At 38.0% G+C, this 26,440-nt stretch overlaps 1 protein-coding gene across 2 annotated transcripts in view; it reads right to left on the bottom strand.

Moving 5' to 3' along the window:
- The window catches only part of VAT1L (vesicle amine transport 1 like), a 46,161-nt gene that overhangs the window by 7,064 nt on the left and 12,657 nt on the right, over positions 1-26,440 (bottom strand). For both annotated transcript variants that reach the window (XM_085234895.1, XM_085234897.1), the window contains exons 4-7: positions 19,950-20,092; positions 19,039-19,142; positions 17,903-17,958; positions 17,197-17,391 (exon numbers count right to left, since the gene is read on the bottom strand). In XM_085234895.1, coding sequence (XP_085091021.1) covers positions 17,197-17,391; positions 17,903-17,958; positions 19,039-19,142; positions 19,950-20,092 — 498 coding nt within the window. The remainder of the gene's footprint in view (positions 1-17,196; positions 17,392-17,902; positions 17,959-19,038; positions 19,143-19,949; positions 20,093-26,440) is intronic.

Below are 26,440 nucleotides of genomic sequence, written 5' to 3'. Positions count from 1 at the left end.
AGACAGCCTGCTGTGGGAAAGATTATCCAGGAGTATTTTCCTGAGGGGATGTTATGGCTGGGATCTCAGAGCTTCTCTTGTACCACAGCCATTTCTGTCCTACTATATTGTGTATCACACTGAGAAGAGCAACAATTACTGTCAACAGATCTTAGTTGGAGAGGAAAGGCAGAAATGCCTTCATGTCGCTGGTCAAAAAATGTTCTATTTATGATCCATTTCTGTATTTGGCTCTTAAAAGGAACCAGCCCCAGGAGTAAAATAAGAGAGTCTGCAAAGCTGTGCACTGTACTGTTCGCTATGCCAGTACAACGGGGACTTTAGTCCCATATTCTTAATACAGATGTTTAGTGGCTAGAAACAATAAATGCCATGGACACATTTCTTAGCGGGTCACTAAACATGATGGTTTGCAGTGCTGTTCAGCTCAGTACTATCATGAAATTTATCAAAACTTTTAGTGAAGTTACGCATTTACTTTAGGAGAGCAAAATTTGCAACTTAAAGACACCAGTGCAATAGAAAAATGAATATTCTTTTACCTGCATGAGGTTGAATGCAGTTTATTGCCTGAGCTGCCACGGTCACAGTCTCATCTTTGCAGGCTTTGTCCTTAACCCTTCACTTTTACCCAAGGCACGTTTGCCAGATAGAGGTAGAAGACTTGTACTCTATTTTCTTGAGCATCTTCAGCAATAATGATAATCTAGAATACTCACCAATTCTTCTATCCCCTGTAGCATCATCTGCTGTGAAGGAGACCAGCACTCAAATAATGTGTACAGTCCCCACTACCAGACAGGCACAGTGGAACACAGCATTCAGTTTATGATCTACAATTGTATTTTTTTCTCTTATTATTTCCACACCTTTTGGTTCATTATCACTACTTATTTCCACAAATCATCTCAAGGAATCACCTTCTGTCCTCTGCTAACACACTGAAAATGTCCAAGCCTGCCAGCATGTCACATTAAGGCTGTTTCCCTCCAGCTCTTTAATATTCCCCACAAGCCTTGGTTCACCAGTAAGTTGGTTGTACATCTAGGAAAAGATAAAAAATTTTGGTTATCTCATGAGATCTTTCTAACATTCAGCATGGCCTTTGACTTGGTGCCGCTCCACAAAATAAGTCCAAAATCTATTTTGAAGTGCTACTGCAAGGGTTGGTAGACGCTGGCAAGGAAAGCACACAAAGGAAACGGCAGCTTGTTTCTGAGGAAAATTTGAAATATTTTGTTTGTGGGAACAAATTTCACTCCCTGTTCCACTGGCATAATTTTCCTGACATCACTAAGTTGCATGTGAATGAGAAGAGCAGCTGTTGGGAGGATGGAAGTCTCAGCTGATAAAGGAATATTACCAGTGATCAATCAGCTCCCACTACTTGAACATGCATTCTATAAATGGCTGTTATCTTTCAAACACTTTTTTTTTTTTTTTTTTGCATGGAACAGTATTTTCTGATGATTTCTCCAAAATCAGGAGTGCATGAACTTCCCATCAGAAGAATTCAGAATTTTCCACGTGAAAGCCAAAAGAGCTTCCTCATACAACTCATCCTGCCCTGCTACAAAGAGCTAAACCAATAAGAAATTTAGCCTCTGCAGTACCTCTGTGCAGGCTCGCTCTTGACAGAGAGAAGAGCTGCTGGCAAAAACATTCCTTACCAATAATTAATTCCTCTCTATCTTACTGTCGTGTGTCAGCAGAGCCTGCAACTGCATCATGTCTGCAAAATCACATGGACAGGATCTCCATGGTGACAGTGTCATGCGGTGTGCAAACATCAGCTGGCTAGTCAAGGTTACTTTGGCAACCCAAGTGTCACAGGTAATGATCCAAATCTTCAGATTTATGCTAGAATCATCTGAATTAAGAACTTGGCTGTTTTTCATTTTAGGACCGGTTCTGCTTTGTTGCTGTTCATAACAGCCACTATTTTCATGAGCCCAGAGCTATCTCCATTAGCATTACAAACATTAATATCAATAGTATTTATTTAAGCATCATTTATATGCAGTAATGAAGAAAAAGATGCATGCTGCAGACTATTCTAGCTGAGATACCCCATAAGCAAAGCAGTTCATACTACAGCTTTCAAAAGTGCCATGAGGCAACACGATTTTTATTATCAGACACACTGCTGTGGTCTATTAAAGGCTATGCTGTCTTTAATATCAACTGTGAGCTGCATTACAATGGCAGATGCTCCTCTCAGACCAGAAGTTACCTTCATGTCATTGGCACATACAGGCTTCCACACTGAACGTGGCAGTACATACAAAGAAAAATCCTATGTAGTTTCTGTTTTCTGGTTTATATTTTTTAGCTTTGGTCTGTGGAAGGGAGGAAGCTCAAAGAACCAAGGACAATAGTTCCTGAGCTTGCTGGTAGCTCTGAGCAGAGCAAACTGATGTTCTTCATGCAGATTTCGCCAGTGCTAGGCCATGGGATGTAGAGAGCAAAAGTATATCTCCCTTCTAGGCTGCATTTGCAAAAGCCCTGTTAACGTGGCTTGTGCTAAGATCAGGGACAGAACTCTGGTGCTCTGGATGCAGCCCTCCTGTAACGCACACACAGTGAGCAGCTGCTGGGCTCCCCAGCACTACGGACTGCGTCTGCCTGCTCCTCAAAGTGCCTTCTGTCAAAATGCAGTCCTGTTGTTTTGCTGGCACATTTCCTCCTCCTCACTAACACTGACCTGTCTCTCCCATGTTAATGCAACACGATGTAGCGAAATAATATTTCACTATGCAACATATCAAATTCTTTTAAGCTTTTTTTGGTGAGTTTGCAGTGTGTTTCTTTCTCAGGCTGTCTTCCATGCAAGCTTTTGTAAAAGAGTTGTTTAGGTGTGATTACTGACAATCGACACAGGTATTCTGGACAAAAACATCCTTTTGCTTGCAGGCACTGTTTTGTTTGGGAGAGAGTATTGACCACAAGACACTTTTCATGGGAACAACCTGCATTCGTAAGAGGAATATTCTGCTTGCACCACGTGCAAACAGCTAGCAGAAGAGTGCTTCTAGTACTCGGCTGCTGTAACAGTAAGTGTGGTATTTACAGGACTCTGAATAGGCTCCACTCCTGCTTGTGTCAGTTCTTACCTCAGAAATCAAGGACTGACCATACGCAAGAAGACACATTGATCTTAGGGTACCTGGGGCCCAACAGCTACAGGGAAAAGAGCATGGAGAAAACTGAGATACAATCAAAATTAATTGCTGAAGTGCTAAGAAATTAGTATAGTCAGCAATTATTTTGATCTGATTAGAGAATTTTTAGACATGGGAGGAAAATAACTTGGGCTATGGAATCTGCTTCCTTGCAATGAAGCTGATACATCACATCATCCTGCTAGTACTCATCTGCAACCAAAAATGATTTGAATCTGACTCACCTCTTTTCTGCTGTTACACTGAACTTTTGCACCAGTGTCCTTTCCTGTATACATGCAAACAGAAGGTCATTTTAAAATCCCTTTCGTTCCTCCATTGCTATTCCCAGCTGCAAAGAACGGCTCCAACATCCACTCCCTCCTGCTGCCCATCAGCAAGGAGAGACCTTTTTGCTGGAATACCTTTTTGCCTCACTATATGTTGCCATAGCAGCAAGACTAAAACCAGACCCAAGATGAGAAAAATGTCAAAGGAATAAAAACTGATGCTACAGGCAAATTCTGACTCAAAACCTTCCTTGGCTACTGTAGAGATTTGTTACATTACATGTTTTTTACATGGAGAACTACAGCTGCACAACTGTACTGTTCACTCTTGCCTTATTCCAACAAGCTCCTACAGACATCAATGAGTATTTGTTTTTGTCTTGATGAAACCCAAAGAAAAAGAGATTTAAAGCCTCGCAATTACAGAATAAAATAACTGAACCAAATCTTACCAGCTTTTACTTATGAAGTCAACAGGAACAAAGCAGAAAAAAGAAAGAACCAATATCAAATTAAATATTTATAACTACCAAATAGGACTTAGATTATAAATCTGGTGGGAGTTCTTCCAACACAGTAAGCAGGGGAAAAAAGACTTTGAAGTCGGATCCACCAGCACAGAGAATTCTTCAACAGTTGAAGGCCAGCATTTTGGTTGTAAGACAAATACTGTAGAAGGAACATCTCTATTAGACTATGTGTATTACCTTAGAAGAGCCTGCAGAACGATAAGGCAAGCAAATATTGATTTGAACTAGCACAGTGTAGTTTCTCTCATTATCACTTATTATTAGCATAAGCTTGAAGAAAAAGGAAATCTTTTGCAACAGCAATTAATACTGTAAAAAAATTACCTTTTTAGTTTCAAAATCAAGTCTCTGAAGGGAGATTTGGTGAAAAAAATCCCCAGAACACAGACTAGAAGAAAAGCCACGTCTTGTGAATCAGCAAGAAGCTTTTAGAATTCAATGGTAGAATTTCTTTAGAGTAGCAATAAAGTCAGAACTCCTGAACACAGATCTTCTGCAGCCATCTGTCTAGTCAATAGCTAAATACAATCATATCAACTCTAGAGTGAGATTAACGAGTCTGAAAGTGAGCACAATGTTACGTGGAAGAAACAGAACTACCGTGATAAAGAGCTCCTCAAACCCACTGAACACTGATCCCTCCCTCCTACACTCTGCTTCTGCTTGCTGCTATAGAGCTGTAAGCCACTGACTCCCAGCTGCTGCCTGAGTTGCTGGGATTGCTGATAGAAATTAAGGTAGCATGACCCCAGATTTTACTAGCACACCAAAGCCCTCACAAAGGATCTTAGAACTGGTCACCTTTATTCCCTTTATTCCCTCATTCTGAGGGATAACAGGTTATACTAAGCTGCAGCCAACTGTTCAAATAAAGATGCCCTAAACACTCCTGATTTTGGGATATTCGAAAGTGAAGTGGTTCACATTCCACTCCAGCGAGAATCTGTCTGCTGTGGAGCAGCAGCAGTTCTTATGCTGTGGAGAAGTCCTTTGGCTGCAAAGGAGTTTTGGCAGCAGCAGGCAAAAGAAAGAAGCCCTTTGTATTTGGTTAACATGGAGCAGTCTCTTGTGTAAGTGAAATTCAAATATGAAGTTCAGTTTGGTCCATTTCATCACAATGTCTTCACAATTTACAGCAGGAAACAGTTTATGACATTTATCACCTTGCAATTAAAAGCAGATATTTTATGTTATTATCGATTGTCGAGCTCCATAACATAAGTTTTTAAACTCTTGCCTCAGCCATGCTGCCTTGTGATGTCTTTGAAAAAATATTTGGAAAAAAACTGCACCATCCCACTAATATGTCTCATTCGTCCTCTCTCCCATAAACATATTCTAATAGTCAAGAGAGTCATGAAACTCCCCCTCCTCCACTCACCCTTACGAACCCTTAATTACAAGCACACTGCTTTGTGCGTTGTTGTCTTTCTAATTATAATGCCCAGACTGCAGAAGGTCAACATTGTTGGTTTCCTCATCACAGCCTTGCAGCAGCAATCCTGTCTGCTTGTTTCTCTGTGGGAAGCTGGCAAACAGAGATCTCTCTTCACACACAAGTGAAAGATTAGAGACAGCCTTTCTGGAACTGTATTGTTTCACAGCCATGTGAGAACTCCAAGTCTGAAATACTTCCAGAATCAGTGTTTCACACGGACTGTCTAGACATTTGCAGAACACTTTTCAGAGACAGAAAAATCTTTTTCACTATATTCCTGATTGCCTCCAAAAGCAAATTAGCTGCAAGGTGCTCTAAGTCAATGCATGCCTTAACTGCCTCTGGGCAAATGGATGGATGTAGCCTCAAGGGGTTAAAAACACATCAGCTTGCACCATATTAGGTGATTCTTCAGTATGTGCTTACATACATACAGTTATTCCAGATGACAACTGAAATGACAAACACTAAATTCTTCTCTGCAGGACTCCATCGAAGCAACAATTAGGACTGTCACTACTTTGCCTTGCAGTACTTATCTTCCTTTAATACAAGTATGGAGAATGAATTGTTCTCTATTCCAGAACTACAGTATAAAATACTCCCAGACATGGAAACTAAACTTACTGGTTACAAAATAGAGCAGACATTTAGAATTCTACACAATAGAGATGTAATCATTACAGTGACTTGGCGCTATCATTTCCAAAGTCTTGAAGCTCCACACACAAATCCACCAACTAGGATCAGATTACAGGAGCACATTAATTTTGTGTCAAAAAACACAAAATTGTTCTTTCACAACAATGGATGCTCTCCAATAAACTCCCTCTCTAGGCAGTAAGTCAATTATGTAGATTCTTGAATCTCAGCGAGGTAAATACCAAAGGACTCTAAAGATCCAAATGAAAAAATATTTCTTCTCTATTTTCTTGTTTAAACTTTCTGGTTTCACAAAGTAGTGCCATGAGGATTGCAAATCTAATTACTCATAAGTCGTAGTCATATTTTTCCATTATTCAAGAAGCTCTCTTAGCTAGATCTGACCATTGGGTGCTGCTCTATACCTTCATTAAAATTCTACATAAGCAAGACCAAAAAGCACAGATATATTAAATCGTTATACAGTTGTAATATTAGACAGTGTGATTTGTGCTTATCCTCATCTTGAGCTGGATCAGTTAACAGTAAGACTGAAGTCATTCATCTAGGTAAGATGAAAGGTATTTGAGTTTATTTCATTGTTTACCAGATGAGTTTACAATATATTTTTCAGTCCCATTTGCTTTATTCGTTAATCTTTTTTATGGCACAGTTAAAAATGTTTCATTCTGAAACTTTGTTAAAGATTTTTAACCCTGTACCAACACAACTGATTTAGTTTACAATTTTAATGGCCATGCACGAATACTCATTTGGCTTAGTATTACACTGATTGAAATCAAATTGCTATGCAGTTCATAGCAAGGAAGCTAAAGCATAAGTGTTTGTGTAACAAAACGCTACTCATTCAGCTGAGACAGCTTATAATCTAATTCAATTAGGTGTTGATGTACCAAAACTTCAAATGGTGTGTATGAGCTAGCTCAAGAAAATAGGCAAGAACTTTAAACACGCAATGAACGAAAAACAAAAACAAACAGACTCAACCAACCAGCATTTTGTTACTTCTGCTAAAGAACTGAAAGGGTATACCCATTCTCTTCAAGAAACTCATGCAGGATGTAACCATAACATATAATGCAGTAAAATGTATCTTACTCCCAAGATTGGTGTGGTGGGCTTTTTTTGTTTTTTTGTGATGGCTCATGAACTTTACTATGTTACACCAAATGTGTATAAACAAAGATTTGAAGCTGCCCATGATGAGCTAAGGCCTAATTTCTTATTTTTTATTTATTTATTTATTTTTAAGAGACAGTCTACATTCCCAAACACATGCACTTTAATACCACATTCAAAAACAGAACTTTGATACTCAAACCATCATACTGAGTAAAAACAGAAGAGCTGAGTCACATGCTCAACTGAAGATCCTAAATTATGCTGCCTATTTTATTTGAGTCAGTGATCATAATATATAGATCTTCCCTACAAAGTATCCTTGTGTTCGTTCACAGCAGGCTATGTATATATATATATATATATGTATATATATATATACACACATGTAGGAGTACTTTACTATCAACAACACATCCGCTCTGCTGCCTTGGTGTTAATTGATATCATTATCCGTAACGAGCAATAATATCATTAAAAAACTGCAATACCAAATAAAACTCCCAATTATGACATTAAAATTGAACTATATTACTCTAAGAGATGTCTTTAAGTGTAAGAGTAATTTTGCTTTTAAAAGTCACCTATGTTTAAAATGATTAAGAAGGATTTATGAGCCATTTTCATTAGGTGAGAACATTCATCTTGATTAATGACTGTTATGCACCAACTTAAAATATTATTTTGGATACAATCATTGCATTTTACTCAGGGTAAAATTACGTGAACCAGAAAAGTAAACTTTTTTTTCCAGTGAAAGCTCCCTACTGCACTCAGAAAAGCAAAATGCAGAGAAGTAATGCTGAAAGCATATTACCTACTAACGTCTATCACCATGGTAATTTTGCAGTCTCACAAATCATTTCATTCTCTTCTGCTCTATTAAATCTTTCTGCTCACTATCAGCCATGGAAAATGGCCAGAGGACCAATGCTGCCAACGTAGCATCTTTTAGGCAAAATGGACCATTTAAATATGAGTATAAAACAAGTAGCTTCTGTTCTCTACTAGTTCATAAAATAAAAGTTCCATAAATTGTTTTCAAACAGCAAAAGAAATCTCTATGAAACTCTTTTTTTAACATTTTGAGAATGGCTTAAATTCTATGGCATAAACAGTAAAAATGAATTGTAAAGAAAACACGTTTGAGTCAAACATCCAAGATAAATATAGAATAAACTTCCTCTTATCGCTCATAGTCCTGTCCTTGGTATCTAAATATATCCACTGTGCTTTGGCAAAGCTCTCCTTAGCTAGGTCTCATTACTTCTTTGCAAGGGTACCATCATCATGTCAGTTTAATACATAGGGAATGGGTGCCAATTTGTTACTTAAAAGCCAGCTAACGTACTTCAGTAAGCAGACTACTCTTGTAAAATATTGCTTCTTCACAATAATTAATCAGCAGCTTGCTCCATTTAACAGGTTTGTTTCTTCCAAGAAGTGACATACTAGTTTAACACGCGTACAATCTCCTGTTGCTAATTTAATTAAGTGGAAGCATGTGACTAGTTTATCTTTAATAGTGCACATTTTCCTCAGCGGAATCTATCAGTGCTTTCTATGTTATTTCCTTCACTGTGTTTTTTTTCTGCCTCACTTTATCCATCAGGAACTGAGTCCAGATGTTCTTTTCTGACCCGCCATTAGAGAAGCCATTATCTCTATGGCACATAAGGGCAAACAAAAATGGCAATCTGTCCTGACTCAAAAACACGTACCATGACTCACTGCTGTACTTCCAATTTCCAGTGCCTCATGTCTTCTAGAAAAGTACTTTCTGCCTGTGTATCTCCATACTTAATTAATTCTTAGCAGAGTGCTTACCAAGTAGATTAGAAAACTACTGTAGCTGCAGTCTGTGTTTATGTTAATTGAAAGTTTCAGTCTCACACTAGTCAGGTTCCAACCTTTGTAACAGCAATATTTGAATACAGAATCAATGTTTATCAGAAATATTGCCAAAATACTTTTTCATGTCTGCTACTCGATTCCAAAATGTTAAGATACCATTCCCCTGCAACTACCCAGCTTACTGAAACGTGTATAATTCTGAAATGAGAGCCCCTAGCGCATGCTCTGAACCACAAAGGCCCTCAGTGATACTGAGACAGAACCGAGGGGCTCGGCTGCTGGAAGCCAGAACTGGCAGTCAGAGATGTCAGGCTAACCCAAGATCTTTCCACTAACATGCGATATAACATCAGGCAAGTGCCATCATGCTCTGCTTTCTTATCTATCTATTGAACTAATATTCTAGTATGAATATTCTCACTATATGTAAAGCAACATGATGAAGACTCTAGATGGCAAATCTTTTTTGTTTATACACACAGGTAATTCAACTGGCAGGCTAGACAATGCAAACCATTTCAGAAGCTGTAAAGAAAAAAATAAAAAAGCACAAAATTAAAATAAATTACTTTTTAAATTACATTCCATTTATGTAGCTGGAATTTAATGCAGTGTTTATAAACAATATGTAACAATTGGAAATAACTGACTTCTGCATACATATTTTACAGACTTGACAAGTGAAATATGAGTTCCCTAAAACAGGTCATTAACCCAACCCTATCAACCCTATTTTGTGGTAATCACAGCTAATATCACATATCTGAGGTGTTACTATGGACCCACCTTTAAGTCTTTTCTTCTTTCCTCTATCTCATGCTTACAACAAAATCACAGTCGTGTTACATTGCTATCAACAGTGTGTGAAACCAAAGACACTACTGGGTTATGTCACCACACAGTGATACAGCCAGGAAGGGCAGAAGGAATTAGGAAGTGATACAGACTCCTGTTAAAAAGCATTGCATGGGGAAGAAAAGTAAATTAAATTATATAGGTATTTGCTAGGAATTAAATTATTCATGTAAGAGCAGCAAGGACTCCATAATCAGGTATGCACAATGCTTTAGGTGAAAAAACTGCAGTGCCTAATTAATCCACAGTACTTTTAAGGTATATTTTTTCCTCCAAAGTACGGTTTACTCCTCTACACAATATTGCACTGAAATTATTTGGAGTTTTAATTAATATTTACTTAAGATAAGTATCTTGGGAAAAAATTATTTGCAAAGTCTTTATTAAAAATCACCTTACTCATGGCTCAATTTTCATAAATTTGGAACCTGTGTTCATTACATATAATGTTAATGAAGTAAACTTTAAGTGAAATAGCTTCCCTTACTCTTCCCGAATTTTAAAATATAATTAATTGAGTACAATTCGATCATGAACACAGAAGCAAGCGACCCTGAACTACTCAAGCTTTTCTTCTCAGTTTGCTTTTCCCACATTTATACTTTGAAACCTACTACATCAGTACCACACAGCTCCCTGAATTTCTGTAATCTTTGATATGTGCAGGAAGCTTGCTTTAAATTTGTTACATTGAGGCTGCATTTAGAATACTGTGTGTCCAGTTCTGGGCTCCCCACTTCACAAAAGACAGAGATCTCCTGGAAGGAATCCAGCATAGGGCCACAAAGATGTTCAAGGGCCTGGAGCATCTCTGAGTGAGCTGTTCAGCATGGGGAAAAGACGACTGAGGGGGAATCTGATCAGTGTTTTTAAATATCTAAAGGGAGGTGGGAGATAAATGGATGAGGCCAGGCTCTTCCCAGTGATATGCAGCGATATGACAAGGAGCAGTGACCTAAAGCTTGAACATAGGAAGATCCATACAAACATATGGAAGAATTTCTTTAGGGTAAGTGGGATGGAGCCCTGGAGAGGTTCCCCACAGGGGTTGTGAAGTCTCCCTCTATATATATATAAAGCAGGTGCCCTACAGCAGCTCACACAGGTAGGCGTTCAGATGAGTCCTGAATATATATATATATATATTTAGCAGCAGTGTTGGACACGGTGATCTTTTGAGGTACCTTCCATCCTCTGCAATTCTGTGATACTGTGACTTGTTTGTACACAGAGAAACAACAGTGATGTACAGATAAAGCATTTAAATTTACTTTGAGCCACAGATGCAAAGGGAACAGAATCTCACACACAGGGAGAACAATGTTCCATGGCAGAGCAAAGGACAGAATATAAGTAGAGCTAATACCTGTACATCAGAAAAGCTGTTCATGAACAACTGTAATTGCAGTGCTATCAAGGAAATATTTGTGCTATGAGAACAAGTAGACTTTGCATTCTAATGTTAGAGAAGCAACAGCAGCAAAGGAAACATCAATATGTTTGTGGGAGTTTTCACTTCATGAAACATTATCCTTTTTGTGTATTTAGTGGTGGGTTATTATTTTTTTTATTAAGGAACTTCCATATTTATAATGATATTCTAGATTATTTTGTATGCTTAGAAGAGTAAATGCAGGATCTAAGCGAAGCATTTGACTTCAAATATGGGCAGAGAAAGGTGTCATTTCTTCAAGTGAGGAATTTGTTTTCATCTGGCAGATAAAAGGAAAGGAACAGCTGCACAAGCCACTATTATAGTGTCACTACGGGAAAGGAAAAAAAGGGCACAAGATGACACTTAGTATTAATAACAAAGTACCAGCCTAATCTGACACTACCAGATTATCCTCTTACTATGTTAGAAGTTATTAATATGTTGGTTTCCTCCACGTCCTCCCATATTGATACATGAAAGGCTTTTTGCCTTAAAGCTAAGATCACTGAAAGGCATGATTTGTCTTTGATGAAATTAAAGTCTCTGCCCTAGAGGAAGGTAAGGGGGTGTCACTCTTTTCCCAGCATGGGCTATACACTTTTTCTTTTTTTCCTAGAACACTGTTGGTATTCAAAAGCACGGACAGAAATTGGTGCTAAACAATGCATTCAGCAAAAGAAGAAAAGATTTACAATATCTGAATTCTTTGAAGAGATTGGGCAGTGCTAAAAACAGATATGTTGTGAGGACTTTGCCTCACCAAAACACAGTACGTAAAGAAAATGTTCTTCAGCCCTCTTTCTCGTCATGGGATTACAACTTAGCAAGACTGTAATCTTTGATGTTAGGTTTCTACTGTTTCCTCTGCATGCTAATAACACTGAAAACTCATGCAGAAAGTGGAAAAATATGTGAAAATTAAAACACATGAGAAAATGATTCTTTTAAAGGAAAATATGGTATCAGCAGGTATTTTATAATGATACCACAATGCGATCAGTTGCACTGCCCTCCTTTCAGGTTTAGGCTCTTAAACACAGTTTGATTTTGCTTTAGCAACTCACTACAGCGGAATGCTTTGGCTCCGAGACCGAAGAATCTCACTTGTATAAAAAACAATATTTAGAGCTGGCTAGACTTGCAGCGTCTCTTACAGTGATTCAGGATGAAAAGTGAGACTGATGATGCAGTGATCATTACAAATTAAATTAATATGTGCCTTTCCACTCAAAGACATTTGATGCACTGACCATGAGGCACAGTAATTAGAGTCTTCTGAAATGTATTTAGTGCTTTCATTCCACCGATTCCAATCACAGCTGAGTACCAAAGTATACTCCTGAATCTAAGCTACAGTTGTTGCACTACCATTTGCAAAGTAAGGAGTTGGTAAAGATATTATTAGTACATCATCACTACAAATTCATTGCATAGGGTAACATTCACTGCCTAATACAAATAGAAGGTACTAGCCTGATCTATAACATTATCAGATTATCCTCTTAGTTTTTTTAAAAGAGTAAGTAATAACTCTGTCCCATAGATTTCAGGCTTTTCATCATCCTTACTGGCCCTACAGCTGTACGGGTCTTTGATACCATCACCACTACTGAACAGTGTACTCCTTTACATCACTTCAGGCAGAAGGAGACAATGAATCTTCCTGCACACAAAACTAATCTGTAATCAGCATGTTTTTTTAATAATATCAGTAGTCACCCACATGGACAAAAATATTCCAGATTTAAAGACTTTCCAACATACCAAAAGAGTTATTTTTGAAGCAGGTAGCCTAGTGTGAGGAAAAGGGGCCTACAGATAAGATGATGACAACATGTCCTCTATTTTCCACTGTCACTTTCATGACAGAATGGCAGTTCTGTTTTACATGTTACCATTGCTACTCTTAATTGGTGTAAGTCCTACAGAAAGCACTTGTACCTTCTATTTCCATAACCTGCTCTACCTTAAGTATGTATTTTCTTTTGCAGTAATAAAAAGCTGAACAGAATTTTAATAGAAAAGTGCAACATGTATGTGTTATTCAACACACCGGATTTTATAAGAATCTTCAGTTTTCTTTCTACTTAATAATCAATCTGGAATAATCTACTGTGTAGAGCTGATGATACACAGACCCTCCAGGAGGATGCTAACTCTCAAATACAAATTGATCTGAACAAAGACAAGTGGCCAAATGCAAATTAAAGATTTGATTTGTAGCTATTGACAAAGAAGCAACCATACAACTCAGCAAGTATGCACTGAATACTAATTCTGCTTTAAACTCTACTATTTCTGCTGAAATACAATCCTACCAGACACTTAGCTTTTTATTCACAACAGAATTTAAGCGTGCCCCATTTATAAATTATCTGGCATTTTAAACACTTGACAGCACGAACAAACAGCTACAAATCAGCAAGACTTCTACACAGCAGCTGATCTATTGTATGATTTTGTTCATCTCATGAAGAATAATTCCTCAGTTACACTTCCATCTGAAAATATCTGTGGATTGTGTTATTGTTTTTCTTAGCTAAACCTTTCATCAATTAACATAATTAAGTGGCCCTGGCAGCCTAATTGAGAATATAATTTTCTTTACTAGGCTTTATGGATATAAATCTGAGATTAAAAAAGTAAGCCAACACCAACTGATAATGCAGTGACACAAATAGTTCTACACTATAGGAATAGTCCATAGTCCAGAACCTGAACTCCTTTGAATCAATAATAATTGGATGCACTGAAGAAAATTAAGTCACTTCCAATTCCGTCCAGAGCAAGTTCTGTCCCACTGCTAAATTTACTCAGGCAAACTGTACTGAAGAGGCAGGGTAATCTTCATCCTAAACAGAAGCCAATGAACCTAGGAGTCCTTTTACTGATTTCCATAGCATTTGGATAAGGCACAAAAAGACAAATCAGAATGCTGGAAGAGATTATATCCTAATTGGAATGACCTCCTTGACACACAGACAAACCGTCACTGCTCAACACAAATAATATCAAAGTAAGGCTCTATAACAATTCTTGAACACTACCTTGAATATTAATCAGCAATCAACTAGACATCACTTCATCTGTTCTACAATTTGATAGGGACACGGGATTTGTATTAAGATATGCTTTTGGATGAAACCCAATTCATTTGTGAGTTAATATTTGCAGGAAGAATACACGAAAATAAACACAGAAGCGGAGTTACTAAAGCATGACCAAACCTTTCATATGTGGATAAAAACTTTTCTGTATGTGATGACCACAACTAGGTATTTAATAATTAAGCATTAGGAATGGTGTCCCATGGTTAAGGGGTTAAGGCTCCTTTGACATTTTTCCTTAAAATATGTTCCTTTTTACGTCAATTAATGGATTTGACCTCAACTCGATGAGTCAATTTCTAGTCAGAAGACAAGTGCATTCTTCCATGAGCCTTTGGAGAGGGTGACATTCTGCCACAAAAAGCTAGTCAAGACATTCCTTTCCAAATGCCATGCTGGAAGTCCATGTCTGTCACTCTCACTCAAACATAATTATTCTCAGTGCTCCTAAGGTCAGGTTAACTCAGGAAACACTAGTGATAAAAATTGTGGTTGTACTGCTTACTGTCTAATGAACAAGACTGAGAACAATCAAATGAACGTGGACATTTCAAGAAAATCAGTCTTACTCAGTAGGAAAGGAAAAGCAACCAAATGTCAGACTGCAGGGCCAGAGGATGTTAGATATATTAAAAAAAGAAAAAGAAAAAAGAAACTTCTCAGAACAAAAATATGCACCAACCTTTCCTAACTCTGATTCCAATTAGTCCTCAGCTATGACACATTTTTTTGTGCATCATATTTACTTTATCTTGAGAATATGACCTAAGTTACTTTTATACTCACAAAAATTTATCCCAAAATGATAATGCCCAGAATAAATAATAATTCAGAAATACTTTGCAATTGACTGAGGACATCTCTGGTACTGTTACATCCCTGAAGATACAGCCAGTAATTTCTTTGTAAATTGCCAGATAGCTCATGAAAAATGAGCAGGCGTGATAAATGAGCTCTAGTTTTCTAGACTGCACTCTTTAACAGATGTATTTACACATTTTGCAATCTAATGCTAGGGATGGTACGTGTTACTGCCAAATGTTAGATGAAATGTTATCAAACAAAAGTCTCCCAGCAAATTCTCATCATGTTTTCTATTAAGATCAGCCTACCATGTGTAATTTTTCATGTTCTAGCCTGAAATATCTTGATCAAGAACACTGTTACTATACTTATGATCCTTTTCTTACCAAAAGTTGAGAAGTATATGAACAAGAAATTGCAGAATGCCTATCTAGCCTTGTGCCACTTGAATTTTTAAAATGCTTTGTAAGGTTATTTACTAAGTAAATAAGGGAAACCACATCAAAAACCAAAATGTGAATGCAGTTCTACTTTAGAGTGCTCTTAAAATCCTCTCCCATTCAGACAAGGACAGAGTGTTTTTATCATGCCTGAGCTCTGAGCCAGATGCTTTTAACCACATCTGACTTCTCTCCAATAGTTAGCCATTTTAGTGCAATTGCTGAGCTGAATGCCACTCTTCATGTCACTGGCTGGTAAGGCTACGGCACTACTTAGTTGCTGTTAATGACAGTGTAAGCAGACATTTTAAACAAAGAGTAACAGATTCTTCAGGAAAGATACAGATCAAGGTTTCCTGGTGAAGTTGTAATTCCTCCCTGTTTTGCTGGAGAGGAAAAAAGAGTCCATACACTGCTGGATCATTTACATCTCCTGGGAAACATGAAGTGCTATGCTGGGGCACATTAGGAGCAGTTGTAGAGATACGATGAAGATGCTCACAGCTCCCTTACTAGCATGATCTGGGGCAGTATGCACCTTCTGGCCATGCACCTTGAAGCCTCAGTGAACTCTGCAGTGCATCCTGCTCCATGAACAGTCTAAGGCTATGGAGCCCCAACACAGTCCAGTATTCCCTGTATCCATCACAAGTTCTTCAGTGCCATCTGAATAATCAACAAGCTGGCCTCCAAACTCTAACTCCAGGCTATCTGGAACATTAATAATAATAATGCATTTTGTTATGTCTGATTACTGTTTCCTCACGGATGCATGTTAATACAAGCTGATATACTAAGACACAGCCAGAATTTTGTTACAGCATCTTCTGAAGAGAAACCGTGCAACTACCATTCACATTCTGCATTCTTAAGTGATCACATACCTTAACAATGTGTCACGCTCAGTGCACTTCACAGACAAATAAAACTGAATCTGGTGGTGCTGCTATAATCATGGCATTTCTTTGTATGTTAATATCTGCTCGTACCTCTGAAAATATTCATGTTCATCTACTGTCATTAGTTTGTTTACATTTCTTTAAGAACTGAGTAATTAGAAGGAAAAAAAAGAAAAAAATAATCACTGGAGGATTAACTTACATTTAAGAGAATTCTGATTTGACTTTCTGTAATACTTGCTCAGTACTTTCCTGAAAAGCTTCAAGCTTCTGAGGTTTGCAAACACAAACCAAAAGTAGAGCCTATGTATTTGATCTTTTCCTCAAAGTAGATTTTGTTTTCACTTGCAATATTTGCATTTCATGCTGCACCAGTTAGTCACAAGTTTCATGCGCTTAGGAATCAGCAATAATTTTCTAAGATTGAAAACTCACGTTTTCTTAGTATTTTGAAGAATGTTGCACAGAGTGCTTGGAACTCCAGACATATTTACTAAAGAAATCTGTGAATACAGATTTAAAACCAATTTTGCATCCAAGAATGCATATGCATTAAAAAAAATAAAACCCTCAACAGGTGGAAATAAATTTTTGCTCCTACCTCTTCCAAAGCCCATAATGAATCAACCACAGGCTTTATCTTCTTACTGTTATACAGATTTAGGAGTTTATCCATCACAACCTTGACCAAACCACCTCGATTCTGTTTGAAAAGTAGGTTCAACAGAGAAAATCCAGCAATGACTTTGTTCTCCTCATACAGCTTGATAGGATTCACTTTCTCAACCTGCCACCACTGGAAAGGAAAAAACAGCAGGAAGGTTAGAGAAACAATCTTCAGAAATCATACTAAAAGTTGACAAAGAAAACTATCTACGCAGATATGCTACATGACTCATCTGTCAGTTCTCAAATAGCAGCCAAAAGAAGTGGTAAGGATTTTATTTAACAAGCTAAAAAGCAGGTAGCTAATGACTGACATGCAGAAATAAAACCCATTTTTGTGTCAAGCTTTAAGACTCGGCACAAGAAATAATGGATCTCCCACCCTTTGAAAGCAGCTCTTGACTGTTCTCAAAACAACAAAACCATACACTGCTTATCCAGCTTTGTTTTTACAGATGTATGTCTGATAGATAACAACTTAAATATGCATCGTACACAGATTCAATTCCTGTATATCTGTCATATCGGAATAAAACATGTCAGACCACAGTGCAGCCATAAAACTTCTGTTTAGCAACATCGTTCAGAAAAGACTGAGGTTAGGGGAACACAGAGTGGAATCACAGTGCTGGGACACTTACTGATTTTGCAAAACTGAAGAAGCTTTTTGTCTCCCCAGTAACCATGTTAGATGAACCTGTAAAAGATGAGTACACAGACACAACTTACTACACGCTGGCAATCAAACCATTTATTATAAGTAGAATTTTTTCTATTCCAAGACAACTTCTTTCAAAGCCAGGAACAGGGTAAGTGCTATTAGTCATTCTGATACCATTATCTTCAGCTCTTCATTTATTCCCAATAAAATAACATTCATCTCTATAAATACACAGCATTGATCAGCACAGTGATATCCTCTCTTCCATCAACAGATAAATATATCCGACCATCAAAGGTCAGACTACTACAAGTCTGAACACACACATATTGTTCACTTTAACCTGATAACAAACACAATGGAAATTCACTGGCAGGGACAATATTGCAAACAAGTTGGGTTTTTACACTCCAAGCAGATACTTGAGTGACAGTGTTCACTCATTGCTACTGCCACTGGATGCAAGACCAAGGAAGCAGAAATACTTTTCAGTGATGCCATTGTACTTTCCACTACAACAGAGATATATTCTGCATTTGCAGAATTGAGCAATCCCTTCAGCTGACTCCTGTAGGCTGACTGTGGTGGCGTCACCAATAAACAACAAGGCAACCCGGCAGAATTGCAGGCGAGATGTGCTTACCCAGTATGTGAAGTGTTCAGTGTGTGATTAGGAATTTGGTAACAGAAACCCAGGCTTGAATTCCTCAAAGTCATGTCAACAGAAATGACAGGTTACTCTCTGAAAGCCTCCCCTAAGTTTCCCTCCTGCTCTGTGTCAGAGCTGTTAGGCCTCAGCGTGATTCTTGTGGTGCAAAGAATGAGAGATTCATGCTTACTCCTAAGCTCTTCTTGCAGAATTCAGCATTTAATTATTTGAAACACATTTATTTTCTGATTTTTTCTTTTTTTTAAGAATTTCTTTGTATTAGCTATTGTTTCTCAATAATTTAGCCTAAGCTTATCTACGCCAAAATCCTTGACTGGAAATGGTTGAATCAAGAGAATATCACATGGTATCCACTCATACAGATATCCAGTTTTGGAATGAGTAGCTTGGGTGATTTTAATCTTAGCAAAGTTTTAGTTTTGAAATATGTACCTGCTTTCACTCACCATATAAAATGTAGGTCCCAAGTGGTTTGAGAAGGCTGAGGCCTTTCCCGGTATTTTCTCCACACAGACAATCCAAAACAATATCTACCCCTTCTGCTGAGATTCTGAAAAAGCAAGGAAGAAACCTCACTTTGCAATAGGATTCACAGGAATTTAAGCCTTGCAGTGATCCTTTGAGAAATTTATTGTTATGCCCAACTAAACAAGTCAGTATTTTAACAGATAGAAAATACAGGAAAACGCATTTTCTCTTACTTATCTGAAAAGTAAAATAAAAAAGACTTTTTTTTTCCACTAAGATTTTCTTATTAATTCCACAGTTTTGTCACCTTTATTGATATCACTATCTAAAAGCAGTTAAGCAAACTGAAACAAAAAACAGGATTTGAAAGCATATAAATGGAAGCAGAAGCACACAAAGCATACAGGATTTCCGAAGGCAACAGGATAATTCTAATCTAAATGCAAACAAACAAAACCTGAGGATCTGAAATTAAAACAGACATCACATGCTCTACTATCAGTCCCTGGCAGAAGGCAGAAGCACAGGCAGATGGAGTCACATCAGAGAACTCCTCTAAAACTTAGATAACTTACAGATTCACTGAAAACTTCTTACTCTGTTAAGTTACAGTGAGCTACTACACACACAGATAACTGTGGAGTCTTCTGTTCACATCTGTATTTTTCTTCCCACGGTATTTACTTTGCAAATCTTATGCTGCTTATAAATAAAGAGATGCTTGCTATTTTGTTCCTTGTAGTGCACAGATCTAAGCTGTTTTCTTGAATAATTTCAGCTCCTGAACTCAATAGGGTAATCTCTTCCCGTAGATACGATCAGCCCAGTGGTTTTCATGGTATTTTGCCAGGCAGTATATAACACTTACTTGAGAAAACAAAAAAAATACCTTTTTACTTCTTGCACGTAGTCTGCATTTCTGTCAAACAGGTGAGTTACTGAGTCTTTGATTGCTTCATGTTTGAAAGATGAAGCTGTTCCAAAAACAGTAACATTGGGAATGGTTGAACAGAGCTGAGCAACAGCTTGACCCTGCAAGCACATCATGACGTTAGTTCATTGATATGGAAACTGGTAGACAGACTTTGCAGTTACCAATTCATTCATAACAGGGAAAAATCCAACACCAAACATGCAAGCACTTCCCAAACTAATTTCTTACCAGTGTAGTGCAATTCAGTCATAGGAAAAAACACACTTAAATCAGATGGATATCCTGAAGACAAAGTAATTACAAAGATTAAACGAATTCATTCTATCAAGAATTGTACTGGAAAGGAGTTCTTGTTCTTTTAACAAAGGCAGGGTAATTTAGCAGAAATTGCATGAATTTACATAAAAAACGATTGCTGGAAGAGAACATCAGAAATATTTCACACTTTCTACTCTGCATTTTTCCCAGAGACCCTTGATTAACATCAGCACTCCATGCCTCAGAATAACTGTGGCTGCTTCCACATGTGATTCTAACCTCCTCTGTTCACCAGAAGGCCTCAGAGCACTTTATGCCATAACAAAATTTATGGCAGATAACTGTTTCTGATACTTAGATGCAGCTTCTATCCTCAAATTCCTGCGGTCCCAGTACAGTATATAGTCTACTTTTTTTAAGGGACCACCATTTTCTTCTTGTTTCAGTAAGAGATACCAGTTTAGTGTGGCAAATCTTGCACAGTACAGCAAATCTGTTTTCCCTCTTCTTAAGAACAATCATTATTATTACTGATGTTTCAGAATGCAGGAATAGCCATGAGTTACACTAACACGCTCATTGAGCCCAGTGCCCCATCTTCAAAACAGATCAGTAGGGAAGGGGAGGAAATGGCCTAGAGCACAGACAGGGGAATCGTTCTCCTAGTATAGCCTCTCAGCTCCATGACTTCTACAATGTAAGCTTATGCTTCCCTATGCCTATGTTTAAATGAGCTTGTAGGAATTTCTTGCAGTAAATAAAATGCATTTCACGTTATGTTTTTAATTTCTGAGATCTGAAACAGAACCCTGCTTTCTTTCTACTGCCATGAGGGAAATTACAATACTGAGAAAGAGAAGTTCATTGTGCTCCATGACAGCCACACCTGAATTTCTATCTACACACACATACACATGCATCCACTGACACACACAGGTGTAAAACTACATAACTATCCCTCAGTTAAAGAAACAAATTCCACCCCTCACTGCAACCACATTATTCCACTGGAAATAGTAGGGTTACATGGATATGCCCAGAAGCAAGAAACAGCACTGTGATTCAGGAAATAACATCTAGCTGAATTTAGCAGATTCTTACTTACACTTACAGCCTTATGACTTATTGTCATTTGTAAACAGCATGCATGACCAGTAAAATCATCCATGGATAAACACATTTCAGCTCATTCAAACCAGAAACTCTGATTATTACTATGTAAATACCAGTAATCAGTGCTTGGCTTTTATTTACAATAGAATAATTGGGTAATCCTGCATACCCTGGGGTCTTGGCATCTTCCCATTTAATGCTGAATGTAATTGCTAGTGACAGTCATCAAAGCTGAACATCTCAAGAGGACAACAGTATTATTTTTATATGGTGGCATGCAAATAGAGTTAGTCAGTAAACAGCTACACAGCAAGAGCAGTGTCTGTGATCCTTTGGCAGGTACCAACAGGTGAAGAGAAGGGAACAAGAGAGGATGCATTCTAATTCTTTCTTTACAGGTGACAAATGGAAATAGCACAGCAAATTGAACATGTCCAGCAGCTCAGAGAAACTTATAGCAGGACCCAGATTTGAATGTAGATTTGTAGCACAATAATCCAATACCAAACATAAATGACCTTTTCTTTTAAAATCATCCACTATGTTCCTGGATTTGAATCCTTAATTTAATAGAAATCATAGGCAAATGTCTTCCTGGGGGAAGACAACACAAGATGAGATGTTTTCTAGTAGCACAGTTTCACTCTTCTCATGCTTTCTTTCCCTATTTCTTATCAGCTCGCTCTGAAGCCTCCAAAAACACAGAATTACAAGAAAAAACAATCTTCTGTATCTCTCATTTTCTCAGCTATTTTCTCTAGCAATCAACTTCTCATTTTCTACGCCTTCCAGAAAATCATTACCCACAGTAAATTACATGTCTACATTAGTATTTTATAACATATGCTAGTTGAGTGAAATTCTGACATTATTGATCTATTCTTTAATTAGTTTTCTGCATTTTCAGTGTAACTCAGGAATACGAGGGATAATGAATGTATCCTGAATCAAAGACAGTGTATGTTTAAAAGGTCAAATATTAGAGTAGGAAATGTTTTTTATCCTAATTAACATTTAACTAAATGACTGTCAGATGAATAGGAGAAATGCATGAAAAACATCACAATGTACATAACCTATTTTCTTCCTTTCACCCCCCATAGAGATAAGCTTATCTAAGATCCTACATGAGAATACTTTCCAGCTTTCTGTGGATAATTAAACCCCAAGACTGACTCACATGACCAGTATTTTTCATAACTGGATGAACAACATCACTGAACTATTCTGTGATAATTCCATGAAACGCTCTTCTACAGCTTTCTGAAGCTAACCTTGGTTTGCACTTATTTTTGTGCAAAGTATTCCTAACATTTGAATTTCAAAAATACAGGAATAAAGGCTGATACTGGACTTAGCAAGATTTCCCCACCTAAATAGGAGAACTGAAGTCACCCTACAAACTTGAATGTTTCACTAATTTCTGTGGAATTCGACTAAGCTCCAGAACAGCACTGCAGCTATGCAAGTTGCTCTTAAGTCTCTTTTCTAATCCCTCAAGTCATTTAGCTACTTTTGGATTAGAAGCTTTCGTTTTAGAGGGCTATACATGCTAATTGCAAGTGTGAGGGGCCCCAGCGTTCTGAATGCCTACAGTTTACAGAAGAAACATGCAGAAGGAATTTTGCAGCTGGAAGAAAAACCATCCTCTTCTCTGAGCTATGGAGATGTAGGTGGACTCTCCTTGCTGACTCTGATTCCGCACTGCAGTCGCCCTGACCACAGGGAGGGAAAATGATAAAGGGCAAAAAAAGTAATTATCATACAGATACTTTTATGTTTAAGGAGATTTAGCTGCTTTTGAATTAACTGATCAATTGCTTCACTGCAGTGATAGACATGGTTACAAATTATTTCCTTACAAGGGAATTAATCTGCTTTAAAATCTATATATGAGGACTGCTCCAAAAGTAATGACTCCTATTTTATTATCTCGGCCCATGACATTAGGAATGGATGTTGCTGGCATGACAGTGGAGCTAGTTCATTGCTAGCAAAAATGCACAACTAATGGTAGTGTCTACACTAAAAAACAGCATTTTGTAGCTGAGAACTTGCTCTATTAATGTTATTGTGCTCTTTCTACCTGTTGTAGTTTCCATGGAAATCAATAGAAGGCATTACCTTCAGAGCAATCCAGCTATGCGCACACACACAGTTTATCATACAGAACTGCACACTGACAAACAGCTTGGGTTTCAGCGTTCTATGGAAGCAAAGCAGGTCTCAAGTACTGGATTCAGCACAAGAGCCTTACATCTCACTAGCTGCAAAGTCTGTCTGACAGATCCATTTTCAAGGCATCCTGACAATTTATGACATCAGTGTTGAACCTAATCTAAATGTGATTATTATAGAACCTATTTTAAGTGAGTACACTTCTATAAGTTTTAGTTCCAGTAAAAAGACTGAAATTTTTATAAATTTGTTTTAAAACCCAACTTTAAACCTGCAGGATCAGAAACTTCCCATGCTGAGATAGTCTCATAAAAGAGAGGAAAAGCAGATTTTAAATTAAAAAAAAAAAAAAGAAACAGACCACTTTGTTCATTTAAGTAATTTCAAAGTTAAAAACATGGAAATGTCACAGGCATTGAAAAGTCAGTATGAAAAGCATGACTACATGAAAATTTACTAATCTAATCAGCTTATTAATACTAACTTAACAATGGCTGAATTATAAATAAATTACTGAATTTCTGAAAGGTTCTGACCAAAAGGCACAAAAGAGACCAGTTTGCACTGATGTACAGCAGTCACACATCAGTAGTCTTTCACGCACTCTTTTTGCTCGATATATTTTTCTATGACATAAGCTGAGCCAAGCCATACAGCAGGAATGAACAAATCTACAAGATAACACCCAGCAAAACGGCATCTGCGAGAATCAATAGCATCAGTAAGAAATGATCACTTCTGGAGTATATTTTTGCAGCCCTGAGGTGCTATGGTGTTTCAAAACTCACTCAGACTTATACTTGTACACAAAAGCTGTCTGGAATTGAACATGAAGATAACTCAATTCCAAAATGCACTAATGCCCGTATTTGAAAGTGGTACAAAGTATACAAAGAGTAAGAAAATTGCAAGAGAGGATGTCTACAGATGTCCTGGCATCAAGGAGAATTTTTTTGTGGCGTCAGGAGAAGTCAGCTGCACGGTACTTCATCTCCTGAGGGTGTTAATTTTCTGGTACAGCAGAGGAAATTGGAAACCAAGAACTCGAGTGAACACTGCAGAGTGGACAAACAAAGCAAGTGTTAAGGCAGCATCCGTTACACTCAGTGCACCACAGAAAGTTTTGGAGGAGAGGCAGCAGGAGGTGAGGCGAGGTAGCAATCTCTTTTTATCCTAAGACTGACTTTCTGCACAAATCAGCAGGGAATGATTTCTCCTCCCTCCTTGAAAAATTGTGAAGTTCGGGTGCAACCAAAACTCATGGCTGTGTCTACATCTGTTGTAAACCCTCCGCACCAAAGGCAGCCAGCATCCACCTGCCACAATTCTTGCTCAGAGCACACAAACTCTATCAAAAAGGCAGAACAGCCGAGGAAGAGTTCAGCAGTGGCAGCCTGTGAGGTGATTCAGTAGGGGACTTGGGGAAAGGACAAATCTTTTGGGGAGAGCAGAAAGAAAGGCCTTCAGACACCACAGCCTGCTTTGGTCAGGGGAACTGCTTTTTGTGTACGGCTTGCAAAGCTTTTGTGTTTGATTAACAGATTATGTTCTGAGGCAGCATCTGGAAATAGACTCAGGCATGGAACTGGGACTTTCCTGTGCCACTGAGGGAGCATATCTATTGCTTTAGAGGCATTCACATGGCACAGGGCATCACAGTGTAAAGACACCCTGTCTGGCTTCAAATGAGTCAGCCAGGATACTGAAAGCAGCTACACATGGCTTTGTGTGGGCTGATTTATTCTCTTCCTTTTCAGACGGAGAAGAAATAGGAGACAAGCACTTGGGGTGTATTTATTAAGTGTAGAATACCTATGAACTACTAAGAAGAAAACAGCAAGTGTTCTGGAAGGTACTGGATAAAGTTTTTATCAGATGAGGAAGCTGTAATGCCATTGTGCCATATACGAGTTGAGATCATCAGAAAAGGGGAGTAAATTCCAATAACACATATTCAAGAAGAACTAACTCAAATACAAGTCAAGAGTGCTATTTAATGTACTCCTACCTGCTACATGCAGACAGACCTAAATTCAATCAGCCCATACAATGTTAAAAAGGATGGGGGATGCTGAGAGATCTGTTTTAGAAGGCTGACTTTCAGACTGCCCACTGCTGCTTTGCAGCCACTCAGCTCAAAGCCCAGGAAATACTTCTGTGTGGAGTACTGTGAGTAGGATGCTCAATGAAACAGACATCTGACTTTATTATAGAAACTGAGCATGCACAAGCAAACTTGCTTTCAGCCTGAAAAACACAGGCCAAAGAAAGGTTTGATCCTGAGCATCTTCTTTCTAACCATATATGCATACTAGCAAAGAGATATGAAGGAACTGTCTCAAGATGAAAAAACAGCTAATTTAAATGAAAGGGTCAGAGAATATACAGAGATACATTAACTGGCTACAAATTAAATCTGGAAATTGAGGAAAACTTCTCATCCTGCAAAACAGAACAGGGAAAATTTGAAGGGATAAATGCAGAGTTGTTTTTTTTTTTTTTTTTTTTTCTCTCTTTTAGGAAGAAATTTGATCATTCTTTTGAAGGAGTTCCTGTGATACCATGAGATCAGCTACTAAAGAGTGCCACTTCTTTGTCAGATAGATGTTGCCACTTTGGTGATTCATTTTGGAACACATCCTCAAATATCTGCAATTTATGCAGGGGAGACAAAATAAAAATAAGGGCTCCTGCCAAGCAGTAACCCATCCTGCCAGGATGACCTAAATCTGTTGCCAAGTCAGATTTATCCTTTCAATTCAAACAGGAGAGCTTGCGTCTGTATCTTCCTCTACTTCCTCTTCTGCTGAGGGTGGAAGGAAGGTCAGATCACAGCTTCAGGACAGCAATCAATACTGCATACTGCATTAAAAGCAGCCTGGTTCTACCACCTGGGA

Source organism: Meleagris gallopavo, chromosome 13 (genome assembly GCF_905368555.1).
Source record: "Meleagris gallopavo chromosome 13, MGAL_WU_HG_1.1, whole genome shotgun sequence".
NCBI classification, from domain to species: domain Eukaryota; kingdom Metazoa; phylum Chordata; class Aves; order Galliformes; family Phasianidae; genus Meleagris; species Meleagris gallopavo.
This window is presented reverse-complemented; position numbering and strand designations above follow the sequence as displayed.